The sequence below is a fragment of the Callithrix jacchus genome, chromosome 11 (genome assembly GCF_049354715.1).
Source record: "Callithrix jacchus isolate 240 chromosome 11, calJac240_pri, whole genome shotgun sequence".
NCBI classification, from domain to species: Eukaryota; Metazoa; Chordata; class Mammalia; order Primates; family Cebidae; genus Callithrix; species Callithrix jacchus.
This window is the reverse complement of record NC_133512.1, coordinates 30,562,232-30,582,551: the sequence shown is the minus strand read 5'-3', so window position 1 is coordinate 30,582,551 and position 20,320 is coordinate 30,562,232. Positions and strand designations below refer to the sequence as shown.

Sequence of the window (20,320 nt, the reverse complement as noted above, 5' to 3'; positions counted from 1 at the left end):
AAATGATGAAAGTAGTACTACTTCTGCCAAATTTGGTGTCTAGGTCTATTACCTGGAATGTTTCTAGAGGCTGAGGTGGGAAAAGTGGTGACTGTGCTCTATATTGGGGCATGTTACACTTAATGCAGGCTGAATTCCTATAGAACTGACAACCTAAAAAATATTCAAACGAATACCCAAGGATTAAAGAAAAGCAGCAAAACGCTGGCTTGTCACTGGCCAACTCAGAGCTTTGTTCTTTTGACCTCTCCTCCTTTCTCTTTATGCCCATTCTTTCCCCATTAGCCTGAACTAACTTTTCAGACAGTCCCCATTGGTCTGAACACCAGTTTCTCAGATCATTAGTTCGCCAAATGATTGGGAAGAAACAAAAACTCCAGGAAAGTATTACCAGCATAGAAATTTATTTAAATTCAAAATAATATAGCTCTATAATAATATATTAATTATCTAAAGCAAATATCATCATTGGCTCTGAAACAGGTCTAAAGATGTCATTCTTTTTAAGTCAAAAAAATACATAGTAAGAATGTACAAGAAAGAAAAAAATATAAAAAGAAGTCTGCTGAGTGTGGGAGTTGGTGAGGGCTACACTACCACACTGTGACTGTCCACAAAGAAAACATGCAGCACCACTTCTCCTGCTTCGCAGTTCCCTGGAGAACCAACCAGCAACCCTGGTAATGCCGCAACCATTTGGTTAACAGGACAAACTTCCTGATGGACACAGATAGTAATTCACTGCATTTCCCTGCTCTAACTTCTCTGTTCACACCAATTCCTTTTCTTTCCTTTAAGGTGGGTTTCATCCTGTTGACAAAAGATTTGGTTTTATTTGTAAAGCAAATACTATCCTGATTGAAGTATTCAATGATTTAGTTGAGGATGCTCAGGGATCAAACTTTGTAAAAAGGTCAATTCAGCTAGTTAGCAGAGGCTATCAGTGGCTTGCAGGAAAAAAATTCAGATACTATGTTTGTTAAAAAGACAAAAAGAATAAGCGGTTTAAAAATGGGTGAAAAGTCCTAGGGATTACTGTGACCTAGACAATCAATACCAGATAGGTGACCTTTGATTAAATCCATATACTTGTGGAGTGAACTAGGAGGAGACTCCAAGACAGAATTTGGTTCCCAACAGTGTCCATGGCCGAAGGGCACACTCAGAAGGTCTCCTCCTCTCTCAGGAACTGGAACACGGATGAGAAGTCTTTCTTTGAGTAGCCCTTTGCACACATCATCCTGTAGATCTGATGGGCCAGACTGCCAAGAAGGATTGGGCTCTTTGTGCTGGTAGCAGAATCTTGTGCCAACCCCAGATCCTAAATCAAATGAGAGGAGAAGAGAACACATTGAGACTGGTGGTAAAGGCTCTTTGGAACTGTGGTTCCTAATGTTTTGGTTTCAAAGAAGGAAAAATGAAATCTGAACAAATAAGATACTTATAAATATTATGGTCCGTTAATATTTTTTTAATAAGTGCTTTCAAATAACTGCAAAAGAGACAGAAACCTTCGTTTCTGAGTGTCTCTTCTATTTTCCCACCTTCCACGATACCTGTTTGTATTGTTCCATGTATTTGAAAAAAAATTTCCCTGTGTAATCTTATCTGGAAATCTATAACACTGACATAAAATTTTTAAAAATTCTTAAAGCATAAAGAGAAATAAAACCACAAAATAGGAAATATAGTTTCAAATATGACTTCATCCAACAAATATCTGAAGTGTGCTGACAACGTGCAGCGGCTGGGATAAAATAATGAACAAGACAGCCACAGCCCACCCAAACTCAGTGTGTTAAGGAGAAAGACAATGACATAAGCACAGAATAACTGGAGAGTAGGAGTACTATCATGGGTTCCAAGGAGGCAGGGTCTGGGGTGCTGGGAAAGGTGAAGAGAAAGAGAGTGAAGCACAGACCTGGAACCAGGTGAAAATATGGAGGTGGCAGGGAGGTGGTGGGCAAGGAAGAATGATCCTGACAGAAGGATCGGCAAATATGAAGGTTTGCTAGAGACAGAACAAGAGGTAGAAGTGAGTTCAGCATGATGAAAGCATGGAGAGGGGGATGGGAAAGAAAATGAGTCTGGTTAAGGCAAGCAAAAGGCAAGGCATCCGGGGGCTTGTCAGACAGGTTGCAGAGATGGACTTTAATCTCAAAGTAACTGAAACTACTACAAAAACTTCATAGGAGAAGTGACACAGTCAGGATTTTACATTTTAGAAAGCACACTCTTGCTTTGGTGTGGGAAATAAACTGCAGACCATCAGGCTGAAAGGCAAGATCAGTTAAGATGTGTTTGTGGTATAACACAAAGGAGGGTCAGCTAAGGTACTGCTAGCCGGGGAGAAGGGAACTGGATGAATTCAAGGCATATTCAAGAAGCAGAATGAACAAACATCATGGGGAATGAGGGAGAGTAAGCCACGTACAGACACCTCTTGTCTTACTGTGCTTCACTTTATCATGCTTCACAGATAATGCATGTTTGCTTTTGTATTTTAATAATCAAAGGTTTGTGGTATCGAGCAAATCTATCAGCACCATTTGTCCAACAGCATGTGCCCAGTTCATGTAGCTGTCACATTTTGGTAATTTTCACAATATTTCAAACTTTTTCATTACTAGTACTTCTGTTACGGTGATCTGCGATAATTTTTTTTTTTTTTTTTTTTTTTTTGAGATGGAGTTTCTCTCTCGTTGCCCAGGCTGGAGTGTAGTGGCATGATCTTGGCTCACTGTAACCTCCACCTCCCAGGTTCAAGCGATTCTCCTGCCTCAGCCTCCTGACCAGCGGGGATTATAGGCATGCGCTATGCACCTAGCTATTTCTTTTTTTCTTTTTTTTTTTTGATATTTTTAGAGATAGGGTTTTGTCAGCTTGTCCAGGCTGGTTTTGAACCCCTGACCTCAGGTGATCCACCAGCCTTGGTATCCCAAAGTGCTGGGATTACAGGCGTGAGCCACCGTGTCCAGCTGATCAGTGATATTTGATGTTACTATTGAAACTGTTTTGGGGCATCACAAAGCACAGATAAGATGGCAAACATAATCGATAAATGTATGCGTGTTCTGACTGCTCTGCTGCTGAATGGCAGGTCTCTTTCACCCCTCAGGCCTCCATATTCCCTGAGACACAAAAGATTGAAATTAGGCCAATTAATAACCCTACAATGGCCTCTAAGAGTTCAAATGAAAGGAGGAGTCAGCTGTCTCACACTTTAAATCAAAAGCTAGAAATGATTAAGCTTGGTGAAGAAGGCATGTAGAAAATCAAGACAGGCTGAAAGGCAGTTCTATTAAACAGTAAGCCAGGTTGTGAATGCAAAGAAAAAGTTCTTGAAGAAAATTCCAAATGCTATTCCAGTGAACACATGAGTGATAAGTGCAACAGCCTTACTGCTGATAGGGAGAAAGTATGAGTGGTCTGGCTAGATCAAATCATCCCCTTAAAACAAAGCTTAACCCAGAGCAAGGCCCTAACTTTCTTCAATTCTATGAAGGCTAAGAGAGGTGAGGAAGCTGCAGAAGATATGTGAAGCTAGCAGTGATTCGTTCATGAGGTTTAAGCAAAGAAGCCATCTCCATAACATAAAAGTGGAAAGTGAAGCAGGAAGTGCTGATGGAGAAACTGCAGGAAGTCATCCAGAAGATCCAGCTATCACTGATGAAAGTGGCCACAATAAACAACAGATTTTCAGTGTAGATAAAACAGCCTGCTGTTGGAAGATGTCATCTAGAAGTTTCACAGCTAAAGAGAAGTCAATGTCTGGTTCCAGAGCTTCAAAGGAAAGGCTAACTCTCCTGTTAAGGGCCAGTGTAGCTGGTGACTTGAAGTTGAAACCAATGCTCATTTAACATTCCAAAAATCCTAGGGCCCTTAAGCATTATGCTGAATCTACTCTGCCTGTGCTCTACAAATGGACAGCAAAGTCTCGAAGAAAGCACATCCGTTTATGGCATGGCTTACTGAATATTTTAAGCCCACTGTTGAGACATCTGGTCAGAAGATTCCTTTCAAAATTTGAGTGCTCACTTGACAGTACAAGTGGTCACCCAAGAGCTCTGATGGGGATGTTCAAGGAGATTCATGTTGTTTTCATGTCTATGAACACAACATCCATTCTGTAGCCCATGGATCAAAGAGTCATTTTTCAACTCTTATGTGAGAAATACATTTCATAAGGCAATACCTGCCGTATATAGTGATTCCTCTCACAGATCTGGGCAGAGTAAACTGAAAACCTTATGAAAAGAATTACCATTCTAGATGCCATAAGAATATTTGTGATTCATGGGAGGAGGTCAAAATAACAGTAACAGGAGTTTGGAAGAAGCTGATTCCAGCCCTCAGGGATAACTTTGAGGCTTTTAAGACTTCACTGCAGGAAGTCACTGCAGATGTGGTGAAAACAGCAGAAGAACTAGAATTAGAAGTGGAGCCTGAAGATGGGGCTTGCTACAATCTTGCGCTAAAACTTGAAGGGATGAGGAGTTGCTTCTTATGGATGAGCAAAGAAAGTAGTTTCTTGAGATGGATCTACTGCTGGTGGAATGGCAACAAAGGATTTAGAAAATTACACAAACTTAGTAAAGTAGCAGCAGAGTTTGAGAAGATTACCTCCAATTTTGAAAGAAGTTCTGTGAGTAAAATGCTATCAAATAGCATCACATGATACAAAGAAACATTCTGTGAAAGGATGAGTCAACTGACTCATTACTCTCTTATTTTAAGAAACTGTCATAGCCACTCAACCTTTAGCAATCACCACCCTAGTCAGTCCGCAGTCATCAACCTCAAGGCAAGACCCTCCCAGCAAAAAATACTTTTTGACTCACCGAAGGCTCAGATAATTGTTAGCATTTTTAGCAATTAAGTGTGTAGTAGCGTTACGTCTAAACAGTACGTGTACCTTTTAAAATTAAGGTACACATACTGTTTAGACGTAATGCTACTGCATACTTAATAGACTACAGCACAGTATAAACATAACTTTTATATGTACTGGGAAACCAAAAAATGTGCGTGACTTGCTTTGTTGTGGTCTGGAACTGAACCCACAATATCTCCAAGATGCTTGTGTGGTATCTAGGTATATGTATTCTTGCCTTTTTTTTTTTTTTTTTTTTTTTTTTGGAGATAGTTTTGCTCTTGTTGCCCAAGCTGAAGTGCAATGGCGCAATCTATGCTCACTGCAACCTCTGCCTCCCAGGTTCAAGCGAGTCTCCTGCTTCAGCCTCCTGAGCAGCTGGGATTACAGGCACACGCCACCACGCCCGGCTAACTTTTTGTATTTTTAGTAAAAACAGAGTTTTACCATGTTAGCCGGGCTAGTCTCTAACTCTTGACCTCAGGTGATCTGCCTGCTTCAGCTGCCCAAAATGGTGGGATTATAGGCGTGAGCCACCACGCCCGGCTGTATTCTTACTTTAAGGAAAAAAAAATAGAAAACCTCAACTGGGGAAAAATAAGCACTGCAGAAATCTGAAAGTCAGCTGGTCTAAAAATTATTTTCTACAGTTGACAGCACAGACTTTCTAAAGTTGAGACCTCAAATGATAGAAGGATGACAGTTTGCTTTTCAAATGACTTAACTAATTTTTACATATAAGTTCATATATATTAAAGCAGGAAGATATATTTAGAAATATATAATCAATGGGAAAATTCTCTCTTGTGATGTATATACGCACTGCCAATGTATTATTAACAATGAGAAAATTCTCACTGCTCTCATTCTAAGAAGTTGGTAAATTAACATAAATGTATGATGAACAAAATGTTACCAGCTCATATAAACAAACTCAAGCACACACACACATGATCTGCCCCATTTTTCTCATCCAAAAGGCCAGGAATAAAAATGAACAAGATAAAGATTTTCATCTAAGCTAAATTTTTACTCATTTTTAGTGAGAGTTAATATTCTAGTAATCATGCCTCTTAGGTGAGACATAGGCTTTGTTAAGAGAAAGAGAAGGAAAGTGTTATTAGACTATGAAACATTTTTCCTTCTCTCTTAGTTAGTGTCTCCATTTACCGCACCTTAGCCATGAGTGTTGTTCCAAATCCACCCTGATAGTTATTAGCTGAGGGAACGCCATCCATCACTCCAGGCACAGGATTGTAAGTGTCACTCGACCAGCACCGTCCTGAGCTCATATTTAGGATTTTGGCCAGCAGTTTTGGGTCAAGCCCTAACCTGTTAAAGGTCAAAGAAAAGAAGTGTCAAGTGTCAAAATGTACAAATCGTGCATGACTTATTTACATATGAGGATGTTCCATCTTCTCTCTCCATTTATTATGTCTTCTAAAATCTAAGCACATTGATGTGAGAGTGAAGAATCCAATTTTGAATTATAGGGTACTAAACATGAATGATTAAACAATAACATTTTTGAGTCAGGACCATTTTGCATTTGAGAAAACCTTCTATGTTATCCTATTATTTTAAAAAAATACATATAATTGCATAAAAGCATTGTTGGTTTACCACACTCAGGGTTTCCTAGTCTTTGGACATCACTACATTTATGTGTCACATAAGAACCTTAAACTAATATGATAATTTAAATTCTACATTCTTCACACACAAATATTTCAGAGAGAAATATTGACAGATAAATGATGCATCATGGGAGTCTATGTGAGTCTATTTGTATGTATGTTTATTCCTTTAGTTTTTATGAGAATAAATGCAAGAGATGAGCCAGGAGCTGTAAAGGAGCTTAAGAAAAGTTGTTATAAAAGAAGACTTTTTTGCTGTAAACTTTTCCTTATTTATTAAATCTTCATTAGACAATCCTGCTTATGAAGCAAGTCTGCACAGAGTTGTGACATATGCTATCTATTCAGAGACATGCATTATAGTTCTGGGTCAACTGCTGATAAGGTTACTGATCCTGATAAAACAAAGCTTGCCCAAGCGGAAACATCATTTGTTCTATCACTAGGCTGATGGCATATAAACGGCTGTTCAATGTGGACCCTAGAAAAAATAGAATCAAAATGCTCCATTACTTGGATTCTAAAGATATAATGCAGTTTGGGAAGCACAATTTTGCTAAGTATCACCAAATCAAGTTTCAAATAAAACTTTATACCTAGCAATTTATTTGGTTTCTTTCAAAACAGCCATTTTGAAACAACTGTCATAAAAGCTTTCTGCTTTTTCTTTCTGCTTTCTCTTTGTAATTTTTTCTTAAAAAATTAAGAAGAGACACTTATGTAAATGTTAAATTGCGCCTTTTGGCATGCTTAGATTCTTGTTTACTTTGTGTGTCCACAATACATGTCTGTTTATTTCAAAATCTAAATATCATGGCCAATAAAACATTTTTTTCAGATGCTGGAGCAGGGGGCTGGGTCTAACAGCCAAAAATATGTATGGAATTACAATGTAATACAACTGTTATGTAAGCAGGCTTTCAAGGGGTAGCTCTGGTTCCCAGACTGCCATGTGGCATATCATGTGTCTGCATTCATATGGTGGCCTATGTTCTAGTGATAGGTTTTATTAAGGATTCTAACATATATAGAAATTCAGTCTAAATTGGCTATCATTCCTTCTGTTAAACTGTAGATTCCCAGAGAGAAACCCAATTGTTTCATTCATTCATTTTATAAAGATCCAAGTTCATTGCATGTGTCCTCTGATAGTGATGCTTGCTTTCTCCTTTTAAATAAAATTTAGGCTAACGGTATGCTTTTGTAGTATATGACTTAGGGTTTAGGCTAACGGTATGCTTTTGTAGTATATGACTTAGGAAAAGATAAAGCCAGTGTGCTTAGGGAATAATTGTGAAAAGTAAATCACAAACTAACAATTAGTTAATTTGCTATGACTGCAAAGCAGAAATGTTCAAAAATGCATATGTCTAATATGCTCTATAAGGAGAAAATACTTTCAAAGACTCCAAAATGTCACTTTCTCCCTCCATCTAAATATGATTTCAGGGCTTCCTAATTTAGATCTTCTTTTAAGATGGTTCATCACATTTAAAGCAGCAGAGTTTCTCCCTTCTTTCTAATCTTCCAGGTTACACTCAGTAGTAGTAGCTCACAAGAGTTTTTACTGCTAAGGAAATTCACTCTCTTATATAATATTCAACAAAATGGTGAGCAAAGCTAATTATCCTAACTTTGTAAAACTCTACATTTTTCTTGAATGTTCAAGGAAAAATACTGGCACTGATGGATGGAAACCCTTTTTGGTGAACACATTACTATTTAGAAGCATCCTGAGGGACACACACAAAAAGTCAGGTGGCAGTTGTTTCATTCCCACTTCAAATCTGATGCTTCTCCCCCCGCCAACCCCCACCCCACCCTGCCATGCTGATTCCCTTCAGGAAACGGTTACTCTTCCCTCTCCACTTCCCTCCCCTTGCCCCCACCCGCAGCAAAGTGTATCATTAAAAAGAGCAAGTTAGAAGTGTTTTGCATTTCTTCTTTCTGAGGATTCTTTCTCTGGCACATACATAACTGACAGTTAAAATTAGACATGATATTAAAATCAGTTACTGAAGTCCTCTGTTTTCCACTGTGCCCATGACTTGTAATGGTCTGAAACCAGCTAGAATACACAGTAATTGTCATTCAGAGTCTATCCTAGAACGTCATGCTTCACTGGAGAAGACTGAGTTTCCATTCGAAATCAACAAATTAATCCAAGACAGGTATCTGAAAGGGCAAGTTTAATAGGAAGCAGCTACTGGGCTCTCAACCATGATAAAATGTTATTGCTGTTTCCCTGTAAATTGGCTGGGAACATATGATACTTTCTGCATAAGAGCCCCATTGCTGTTCAGAAGATATACAGCTCAAGCCATCAAAAGAATGACAGTCTGTCAGTCCCCATAATAACTTGCCAGTGGATGTGGTTCGAGAGTGCATGCGTGCATGCATGTGGCTTTACAATTGCTGGAATGTTCTCTGATATAAACAGAATGAATTCATTGCTCTGACTGCATATATAATGCATTTCAAATAAACATCACTGTGTCACATCTACTCACCTCTAAAACATAAGAATTTTAAATGAGGTTTTGGAAGAAGTAAAAATGATGCATAAACTATAAATTTAAAAAATTAAACATCTGCTTTCATTGTAACCCAGACTTTATGGGCCAAAAAAGTTTGTTTACTTTATATTCTCTGTGAGTAATCTATACTGTCTGGTTTTATGTAAGAACAAAACAAATTATGTCACTAAACTGGAATGTTCGTATCACAGGAACAGATCTAGAAATGAAACATCTAAGACCATGTCAATTGTAATTAATCATTCCCTTATACATCAATGTTTACTCAGATCTGCTATATGCAACTGCTACGCCTGCAGCCAAGGAAACAGTAAGAAGGAGGAAGCTAAGAGGAGTGTGTGTGCCTGTTTGCCAGGAGGGCTGAGTTAAGACCCACCTGGATAACTTTTTACCTAAGGGAAGAGAAGTGCCATATCTTATGCCCTCACTCACTTGCCTACCTCCTCCCTCCTCTCCTCATTTATCTGACAAATCTTCTTTGGGTGCCTAATACCTGCCAGGTATGTTCTTAAGATATGGCAATGAGTAAACAAACCATTCCCCTTCATAGAGCTTACGTTCTAGATAAGAAGACAGGTAATAAACAGACAAAAAAAAAATGTAATGCCAGCTAGTGGGACATGTTATGAAAAAATACAATTCAATTAAAATACAATTAAATTTCAAATAATAACCACCTTACCACAACCACAAATACCATTACCACATGCTGACACCTACTATGTGCCAGAAACTATTTAAAAAGTTTTACGTGGATTAACTCACTTAATCTTTACAATAATCCAGTGGATACATATAATTATTTTTGTCACTTTATAAATGCGAAAAGTTTAAGTCTGTAGGACAGCTTGGATGCAGACCTACCTGTACGCCCAAACAAATGCCATCATATTGGCTAGCAGTTGACTATGAAGTAGGTGGTGAATGTAACAGTCAATGAGTCAATACAGTGGCATTTTATCAGCTTATTAAGAAATTTTTAAGTTAGATAGTGAATGATTTAGACTGACATAGTCTTAGATGTTTCATTTCCAGATCTTTTCCTGTGATACATCCCAGTTTAGTGACATAATTTATTTTGTTCTTATGTAAAACCAGACAGTATAGATACATACAAATAACAAACTTTTTTGGCCATTTATAAATTACAAACCTTTGCCATCTGTTATATTAGGGTGCACGATTAAGGCTCCAGTCATCACATAAATGCAAAAGCAACATCTTCTAAGCGTAATATGCAAGAAACTATTAATAAAACTACACTGGAGGAAAAGTTCTCATCTTGAACAGTTTTCCACAAGTTCAGCTGCTTTAAGCTGCTCTTGACGGAACACAAGACAGTGGCTGCTGGAGGAGCCTGGGCCTGGTTGGTAATGCAAATCACTTGTTATACCACCAATATTTTTTTTAAAAACTCAATTTCTAATGGAGCTAGTAATTTAAAACAAAACATTATCAATGTCGTTTCGATGCACAGGAACAAAACCTCTCTAATCTAAGTAGGGTACTTTCAGGGCCATAAAACTATGCTTCTAATGCCTAAGTAGGAATCCAATTCGAAAGCAAAAAGGTCTAATAAGAATCTCAAAATATACTGTATACCATATTTTTTACCCCCCTTTTTTTAAACAACATTTAAAAATTTCGCTAACAGCCATAAAGACTCACTGTAAAAGAGCATAGGGTCAATAAGAATTTTAAACTGTAATGTTTTATTCTTCAATTTTTTTAAAAAAGAACAGTGTTCCAGAAAAACCACTGACTTAGAATAAAATTAATCAGAAATGATCACTTCATAGGAATGGGTGACTCAATCTGTAAATGTTGACATTAATACTCTGAAAAAATGTCACTTCAGAGTGAACGGAATATAAATGTGGCTAACCCATTTTGATGCTATACTACTTCATGGGAATTTACTACTTGGGAATTTATGCTTGCTGATGCCAATTTTCTCTTTCACCTTGCAAAGCTCAATAAATCGTGGCCGCTCTCTATACTCTATTAGAGAACAATCCTGTCACTTTAAACCATGTCTGTAAACCATGGAGAAAAGACAATAGCAGAAGCATTCATTTTTAGGGCTTTTAAACTACTGAGAATCTTTGTAAGATAAAGTGATAAAATCCTCATGTTATAAAAAATAAGCAATTCATTGGTATAATCTGAAACACTAGAAACTTATGAATTATTTTTAATGGTTAAGTCCAACTAGTGAGTTTCTGCCTTGGGTTCAGACTTTTAAAATATATTTTATATTTATCAGTATATATGTAGAGTTTTAGAAAACTGAAACATTTAAAAATTTTGCATTTCTAAACATCATTTTTGTCATAGTTGATCAAAGCCAAAAATAAGGGAAACTCCATTGACTGCTTCTGTTTTCTTATGTCTCTATTTGGAATTTTATCATTTTGCACTTTCTCCTTAAAAACAAACCCACTTCAAGTAGCCAATGGTTTTCAGCTCATTGTACACCTTGTATTCAACTGATTTACCTACTATTCTTCACTAGCTGGTGTTTGGAGTAGAACTTCCACAAGCACTTACCCTATATAAAACTTCTTTTTAGAAGGTCAGATGATCATCTTATAATAAGAGTTTGACAGGAAAATTATTCAAGAAATGCCAGATGATGCATTCACTATTACTAAGGAATATCCTAGTCCAGTAATTCTCAATGTTAGAAATAGAGTCAATGGGCAAAGAGGGGAAGTTTTAGTACAGTCTAACCTAGGTTCATCCAGCCTTTTACTTTATATAATATATTCATTTATATCTAGAAAAATGAAAATAAAATTCTAAATTATATGCATACCAATCCTGATGTCAACACCAATTAACTGTATATGCAATTTTTGTTCCAGGAAACAAGTTACTAGTAACCAGTTTTTCAATATGATAAGTGACCCATATCCTAAAACTGGCCACAATACAAACATAACACTCTGACGAGGTCCCTATATACTACCACCTTTGGCTCTGTAAGACATGCCTTACCATCTTATGGACATCCAATTTTAAAATGTAAATGGTACATGATATTGATAAACCAATTAGTACTGATGCAAAGCAAATTCCTCTTTTATCTCAATTACAGCATGACAACTTAATAGGTCAAGATAGTTTAACATCTGAGACAAGGGCAATTCAATAAAACAACAGCATCTTGATATGGTAATTAAGAGGAAATGTGAATACATTACTGTGTTTTCAAAAATATCTCAAGTACATTGGCTCTTTTTATTTTATCAAAAGCTGTGGTATGAAACACTATTCTGTTTTGTGACATATTTGGTAAGCAGTTTTGGGGAATGTGATGAAAACAACTGAGGAAAGAATCTTGCTCATTAAGCATTTTCTAAAGTAAGAAATGTATATTTTCATGAAATACAAAACATTCAAAAATTAATTAGGTGATTGATCATAGGTAGCATTACTAACCCCAAAGATTAAAGGCTAAAATTAAGACATTAACCTTAAGCATTTAAAAGATGATCTTCCACAGGAAAAACAGAGTTCCTGAATCACTTTAAGCAAAGTATGAATGCCATTTTAATAGAAAGAGACATACTAAGGCAAAGTAACTGAACCACAGGCAAAATAAAATGAAAGAGTTATGCATATAAATTGCTGCTTTATGAATGCTATCCAGTTTTTAGCCTGAGAATGAACCACCAAGAACACTTTTAGGGCAGATTTCGGGGACTATTTTTTAAAGATATATAAAACTAGTCACCTGGTAGCATACCACTTGAATTCACTACACACTAAAACCATGTCTTACACAAATTTGTCCTGACATTGCCAGAGTATGTTTAAATTTTATAGTAAAAATGTTTCTTGCATTTCAACATAATAGAAGAAATGGGGCTCCCATATAAAAACGATAATATAACTTCAAATGCACAGGCAATACATTTTATGGCTATGGCAAAGAGTATTCATGCTCTCCTGGGTCCTATTGCTCGTCCAATAAGCAAAGTCTATTAAAGTTCAATAATGAAGTACTTTCAAAATGTTCTTGGATCAACTCATTTATCTCTCATGAACATCATCTTTTTTTTTACATCAGAAAATCAAATAGGAAAGCCTATAAAAATGTACTATTCAACAAACCTGATTCCAAGATTCATAGCTTCAGCAGTTCCAATCATACTAATAGCTAACAGCATGTTGTTGCAGATCTTTGCAGCCTGAAAATAAATTGAGTACATATTAAATATCTTTATTTCCAAGCTGTAACTCACAGGAGGTTTTTCCTTGCCCAATTCCAGGGGATACTTTCTAAAAGAAGTAACGTTCAACTGTTGATTCTCTCGAGTGGGGAAGAGAACGTGGTACAGCATGGCTCTCTCTCAACCTCACAAGCTATCCCAGAGCAGACTTGTGGGTCTCTCCCACTAGGTAATAAATTTGCATATGTGGAGATTTATTTTCCAGGTAACTACTATGGGCTCAGCACTATAGCGCGTAACTGCTCTTTAAGGGATGGAACTTACTATCTAATTGGGAAATGGGAGTAATATGCTATATTAAAAGGCAACAAAAACAATTAAGTGGTGAATTGTAAGGTAGAGGCTATAAGACAAGAGACCGGAGGAGTTCTTCAGAGCAACAAGATCATTGAAGGCAGGAACAGAGAGGAAGTGGAACCTGAAATCATCCCTTAGGAAGCCAAGGCAGGGTTTAAACAGGCAAGAAAGGGAAAGAAGGAGATCGGAGGGGAAGGATAAATAAATGAGAGATTAAATATGTAAGAACATGATGTCGTTGGGGAACAGTAAGAAAATTAATATGTCTATGTTTTACAGAATGGTGAGAAATTTAATAGTTAAGACTGGGGCAAGAACATGTCAGCTATGCAAGCTAGGGTGGAGAGTTAAAATTTGACATGGTAGGAAATAGGGATCTATTTCAGAATGGGGAAGCACTATGATGACAAAGGCATCTTGATGGAGTTGTCTGGGTTATGGCATTGGACAGAGTGGTAATTTGGCATTCAGAGACCTACTAGGCCCCATGAGCACTAAACTAGGTGTGAGACACTGAAATAAAGGCTTGGACCAGGTCTTGTGTTGAATGGAAATGAAGGTCACTTGAATGAATACAGCTTGGAGACTGACTGGACAAGAGTATGGAGACAATAAATATGTCTAAGATAATCCCAAATCGAGAGTGAGATAAATGTTTTTATCCTAGTTGACTAGGATAAAAACATTAAGAGGAAGAGTGAGTGTGTGTGTTTGTTGGGAGGGGGAGGGAGACAACTAGCTTGATTTCGCCGTTCAGTATTGTTTAATCATCTCTGTCAATGATCTAATATTTCTAAGTGAAAGTTACTTGCTTTTCAAGAAAAAGTTTGAAGTCCATGGGTTATTGCTACCTGACTGTACTACAAATAGAGCTATGGCAAATACAGCTGACCCTTGAATGATGAGGGGGTTAGGGAAACCAACCCCTGGTGCAGTCAAATACTCAGGTATAACTTTTGACTCTCCATAAGCTTGGCGAATTTGACTGGAAGCCTCACCAATAACATAAACAGTTGATTAACACATATTTTATATACGTATTATATATTGTGTCTTTATGGTAAAGTAAGCTAGAAAAAAGAAAATATTAAGAGAATCATTAAGGAAGAGAAAATATATTTATTATTCACTAAGCAGGAGTGGATCATCATAAAGGTCTTCAATCCCATCATCTTCATAATGAGTAGGCTGAGGAGGAGGAGGAAGAAGAGGAGGGGTTGCTCTTTGCTGTCTCAGGGGTGACAGAGGCAAGAGAGGTGGAGGTGGTAGAAGGGGAGGCAAGAGAGGCAGGTACACTTCGGATAACTTTATTGAAATATAATTTCTATCTGACTTTTTTGCTCTCTGATTTCACTAAAAATGATTCTGTATGGTACTAGTCTGTCTTCCACTGTTGCTTTATTTTCAGTGTCTGTATCATAGAAGGGTCCATGTTGTAAAAGAAGTTCAAAGTAGTTTTGAATAATCAGAACTGTTCTGCCAGACTGTAATGTCTATTTGTTTGCTGGCACTGCTTTTTATACATCCTTCTTATCATCCTTATCATCTGGCACTGTTCAGAAGCACTCATTTCCATCAAGTCTCTTCTGTTAATTACTCTGGTGTGGTGTCTATTAGCTCTTGAATTTCTCCAAGAGCCATATCTTGAATGCTTTCATACACTCCCCACCTTTTTTGCCATATGCACAATCTCTCCAGTGATTTTCCTGATTGGCCCTGCCATAAATCCTGTGAAGTCATGCACAACATCTGTACAGTTTTTTCCATCAGGAATTTACTGTTGAGGCTTGATAGCTTTCGAGGTGTTTTCTACAATAACAATGGCATCTTCAATGGTGTAATCCCTCCAGATTTTCACGATCTTCTTTCTATCAGGGTTTTCTTCCATAGTGACAATCCTTCCCATAGAGTACCATGTGTAATGAGCCTTAAAGATCCTCATGATCCCCTAATCTAGAGGCTGAATTAGAGGCATTGTGTTTAGAAACAAGTTGGCCCCTTGGATGCCTTCAGTGTTGAACTCATGCTATTCTGGGTGGCCAGGGTTATTGTCCAATATCAAAATAACTTTAAAAGTCAGTCCCTTACTGGCAAGGTACTTCCTAACCGCCATCGAGGGAAACAGTCCAGAATCAGGGTTCTCATTGTCCAGGCCTGCTTGCTATACGACCAAAAGAGAGGCAGCTGGTATTTATCTCTTCACTTAAAGCCTCAGGAATTAGCAACTTTACCGATAAGGGCAGTCCTGATTATCAACCCAACTGCATTTGTACAAAACAGTAGAGTTAGCTTATCCTTTCCTGCCTTAAATCCTGGTGCTTGCTTCTCTTCCTTACTAATAAATGTCCTTTGAACATCCTTTTTTTCCCTATAATAGGGCACCTTTTTTTTTTCTATAAGTTCATAATGCATTAAAAACTTATTCAGGCAGACAGCCTTTCTCTTTAATGATTTTTCTTTTTCTTTTTTTTAAGATGGCATCATGCTCTGTTGCCCAGGCTGGAGTGCAGTGGCGTGATCTCAGCTCGCTGCAACCTTTGCCTCTCAGGTTCAAGCAATTCTTATGCCTCAGCCTCCCAAGTAGCTTGGATTACAGGCATGTGCCACCACGCCAAGCCCGGCTAGTATTTTTAGTAGAGATGGGGTTTCTCCATGTTGGTCAGGCTGGTCTCAAACACCTGAACTCAGGTGATCCATCCCACCTCAGCCTCCCAAAGTACTGGGATTATAGGCATGAGCCATCGTGCCCGGCGCTCTTCAATGATTTTTCTTAATCAGCCTGGGAACTGTCTGCTGTCTCTTGGTCAGCAGAAGCTACTTCTATTATCTTGACATTTTTTAAGCAAACCTCTTCCTAAAATTATCAAACCATCCTTTGCTGGCATTAAATTCTCCAGCTTTAGATCCTTCACTTTCTTTTTGCTTTAAGTTGTCATATAATGACTTCACTTTTTCTTGAATCATATTATATATAGGCATGTCTTTCTATAGCAATCCTGCACCTACATAAAAGCTGCATTTTCACTGTGAGATAAAAAGATGCTGTGCAAAAAGTACAAGCCTGCTGGAGTAGCTGCAATGATTGGTTCATGAATATTCTTTTCTTTTTTTACAATGGTCCTTCCATTGGATTTGTTTATCTTGAAGGGGAAATGCAGCTGCAGACCTCAATCCATGGTACATATCAAGCAATTCAACTTTTTCTTGTAATGTTGTAACTTTTCTGAGCTTCCTGGGAGTACTTCCAACATTGCTAGGGGCACCCTGTATGGGTCCCATGGTGTCATTCAAGGTTTATGATATTGCACTAAACATGGAAAATACAAGAGAATCGCAAGAGATCAATTTTTACTATGATACAACATTTACTGAAGAGATGAACCACTCACACAAAGATTAGTGTCACATGACATTTTATGCCAATATTTGTAACACTTGAGTTCACTGCAATAGCAACAGGAGGTGGCCACAAAATTATTACAGTAGTACAGTATTACTATAGTTAATTTTATGCAGTTATGATTTATTTTTTATTTTCTTGAGATGGAGTCCTGCTCTTGTCGCAAGGCTGGAGTGCAGTGGTGCGATCTTACCCCACTGCAACCTCTGCCTCCCGGGTTCACGCGATTCTCCTGCCTCAGCCTCCCTAGTAACTGGGACTACAGAGCACACCACCACACCTGGCTAATTTTTTGTATTTTAGTAGAGACAGGGTTTTACCATGTTGGCCACAATGGTCTCGATCTCCTGACCTCGTGATCTGCCCAACTCAGCCTCCCAAAGTCCTTGGATTAAAGGCATGAGCCACCATGCCAGCCTACAGTTATAATTTAATACATCTTTACATTTGTTTACATTTCTCTCAACTGTGAATGGTCCCATGTATGGTCTATAAATGTTTGTAAGTTTTGATAAATTTTAACTCTTTATAACAGATTTGTGCATATTTATAGACTAGTATCTACCTACACATATTTTATGCATTCATGACATATCTAACTTTTTCTTAATTGTTTTTCTTTATATTTCTAGGCCATGCGGTTCATCTGTTTTTTCAAACTGTCACAAATCTTCAAAAGAATTTTGAAGATATCTATGGAAAAAAATACATGTATAAGTGGACCCATGGAGTTCAAATCTGTGTTGTTCAAGGGTCAACTGTAATTACAAAATTAGATGGAGGAAAACAGCAACTCAGAAATAAGCCCTTCACATAAAAGCAGTTTTAAGGATGATTTCAGTAGTTGCTTGGATGACATGTTAAGATCCTAACAATGAATTTTTTTTTTCCTTTCTTCTTTTTTAAAAATAGATTCTTGCTCTGTCACCCAGGCTGACTGCAGTGATGTTATCATGGTGCACTGCAATGTCTATTCCCCACCTCTGGGCTCAGGTGATTCCCCCCACCTCAGCCTCCTAAGTAACTGAGACTACAGGTATATGTCACCACACTCGACTAATGTTTTGTTTTTTGTAGAGATGGGGTCTTACTATGTTGCCCTGGCTGGTGTCAAACTCCTGGGCTCAAGCGATCCTCCTGCCTCAGCCTCCCAAAGTGTTGAGATTACAGGCATGAGCCACGATGTCTGGCCAAAATAAAACTTTTAATATCTTTTTAAATAAGTAAATTGGCTGATGACTGCTTAAGCCCACCAGGAATGATGCAAAACTAATTTATTCCAAATACATTTTTAAAAATTTGAACGAAGAATCCAGAGATTGAAGAGAGAATTAGAATGTGGTCAGGAAAGAGAAAGGAACATTAGTCAATTTTGCATCATCAAGTCAAGGTCATTAATGTAAAAATCTTACCTGCCCAGTACCAACAGCTCCACAATACACCACATTGGAGCCCATGCACCCCAGCAACTCTTGGGCAGCAGCAAATTCGTCTTCAACTCCTCCCACCATAAATGTGAGGTTCCCAGATCGTGCAGCTCCTACACCTGAATCATTTGGGGGTAAAGAGATAGAAGCAAAAGAATACATTTCTTAAAATTTTTAGGTAGATAATAAAATTAGAGAAACCAACTAAAAACATCCTGTTTCCAAACTGTATTTATGCCATACATGTGTAAGATACTCTAAATCTCTACAGAAATATTCAGTAATCAAGTATCACCAGGTTAATCACAAACCAAAAGAGACATACAGATTCAGTCATACTCTCGATCTCAACTTACCTTAGTCATTTTGGCACAACATTGGCATAATAGATAAGGGAACTTAAAATGTAAAATTTATTATTCCCATGCATCCATTATTCTCCTAAGAAACTATTAAGTTACGGAAAGTATACAAAAGGAGGTTTACCTGGGCCCTGATCAGCAAAGGAGCAGCCAGAGAGAGGTCTGCTGCCCATGTTTGGATTTGGGGTTCTTGCTCACTCACTCACTCTCTAAATACTGTCTATAAAGAGATCTACAAAGAGGGAGACCTGGCTGGGTTTGTTCCATAAACAAGTAGGCATTTCAGAAGGTAAGATTCTTTTTTTAAGGCAAGGAAAACTGTTGCTTATTTTGACTGATTATTCTCGTGCACTTTTCAAGATTATTTGATTTTTCTTTTTCTTCCTGCTATTTATCTTTTGGGCAATTTATTTTTAGTGATATGAGCAGAAAGAAGAAATAAACTTTAACACTGGCTTCACTACTACACCTTAGTAGTTTTTAACAAAGGCTTAATGCATGTTCATTCATTAGAATGACTAGAGAAACAACTTTTAATTTAGCACAGAAAACATGATCTAGACTTGTCCTGAAAGGGATAGGAAGAAGCTTCATTCATCTGAATTTTTTTTTTTTTTTTTTTTGGAGACGCAGTCTCGCTCTGCTGCCCAGGCCAGAGTGCACTGGCACAATCTTGGCTCACTACAATCTCCACCTCCCGGGTTCAAGTGATTCTCCTGCCTCAGTCTGCCAAGTAGCTGGGATTACAAGTATCTGTCACCATGCCTAGCTAATTTTTGTATATTTAGTAGAGACAGGGTTTCACCATGTTGGCAAAGCTGGTCTCTAACTCCTGATCTCAGGTGATCTGCCTGCCTTGGCCTCTCAAAGTGCTGGGATTACAGGTATGAGCCACCATGCCCAGACCATTCATTTAAATTTTTATTAACTATAAAATAAAACCAAGAGTATTTTAATAGTCTTGGTTTTAATATTAATTAAAAGTATTAATAACTTCTTCATAGATGGGTTGTGAATATGTAAACATATGCTGTAAAATAAAAATGCTATTTATTTACTTTTTGAGACAGGGCCTTGCTCTGTCACCCTGGCTGGAGTGCCGTGATCATAGGTCACTGTAGCCTGTTTTTAATATTCAAATAAATCTCGATTCATAATTTTCAAATTAGGCTTTCTTTTTCATAACTTCCTAGGAAAGTATGTGGAACTCATTTTATAGTACAGTAAGAACAAAGAAACTATAACTGTCTGTAGTATGTATCAAATCTGGCAATTAGAACAGACAGCTGCAAGTAATGTCCTGCTTTTGAATTTAATGTATTCACCGAAATACAGTATTTATCTGTTTTTTAAAAGCCCAAGTAAAGAGATAACTATTTCATTCAAACTGTGAATATTTTGCTATTGTCAAATCAAATAGCTTTCCATTTTACAGTTTATATTATTCATAACCAATTATTAAAACCAAAGACTTAGTCAGCATTATGCTAGCCAAATAATCTTGGAAGAGTGCCCACATGTTATGAAAACCTGAGATGCTCACATATAT

General features: G+C 37.5%; 1 protein-coding gene across 2 annotated transcripts in view; it reads right to left on the bottom strand.

Annotated features, from left to right (window-relative positions):
• Positions 1 to 387: 387 nt before the first annotated feature.
• The window catches only part of HIBADH (3-hydroxyisobutyrate dehydrogenase), a 137,187-nt gene continuing 117,254 nt past the window's right edge, over positions 388 to 20,320 (bottom strand). For both annotated transcript variants that reach the window (XM_035253556.3, XM_035253555.3), the window contains 4 exons: positions 18,395 to 18,528; positions 13,167 to 13,243; positions 6,049 to 6,205; positions 388 to 1,321 (listed from right to left, as the gene is read on the bottom strand). In XM_035253556.3, coding sequence (XP_035109447.3) covers positions 1,163 to 1,321; positions 6,049 to 6,205; positions 13,167 to 13,243; positions 18,395 to 18,528 — 527 coding nt within the window. In that variant the 3' untranslated portion in view covers positions 388 to 1,162. The remainder of the gene's footprint in view (positions 1,322 to 6,048; positions 6,206 to 13,166; positions 13,244 to 18,394; positions 18,529 to 20,320) is intronic.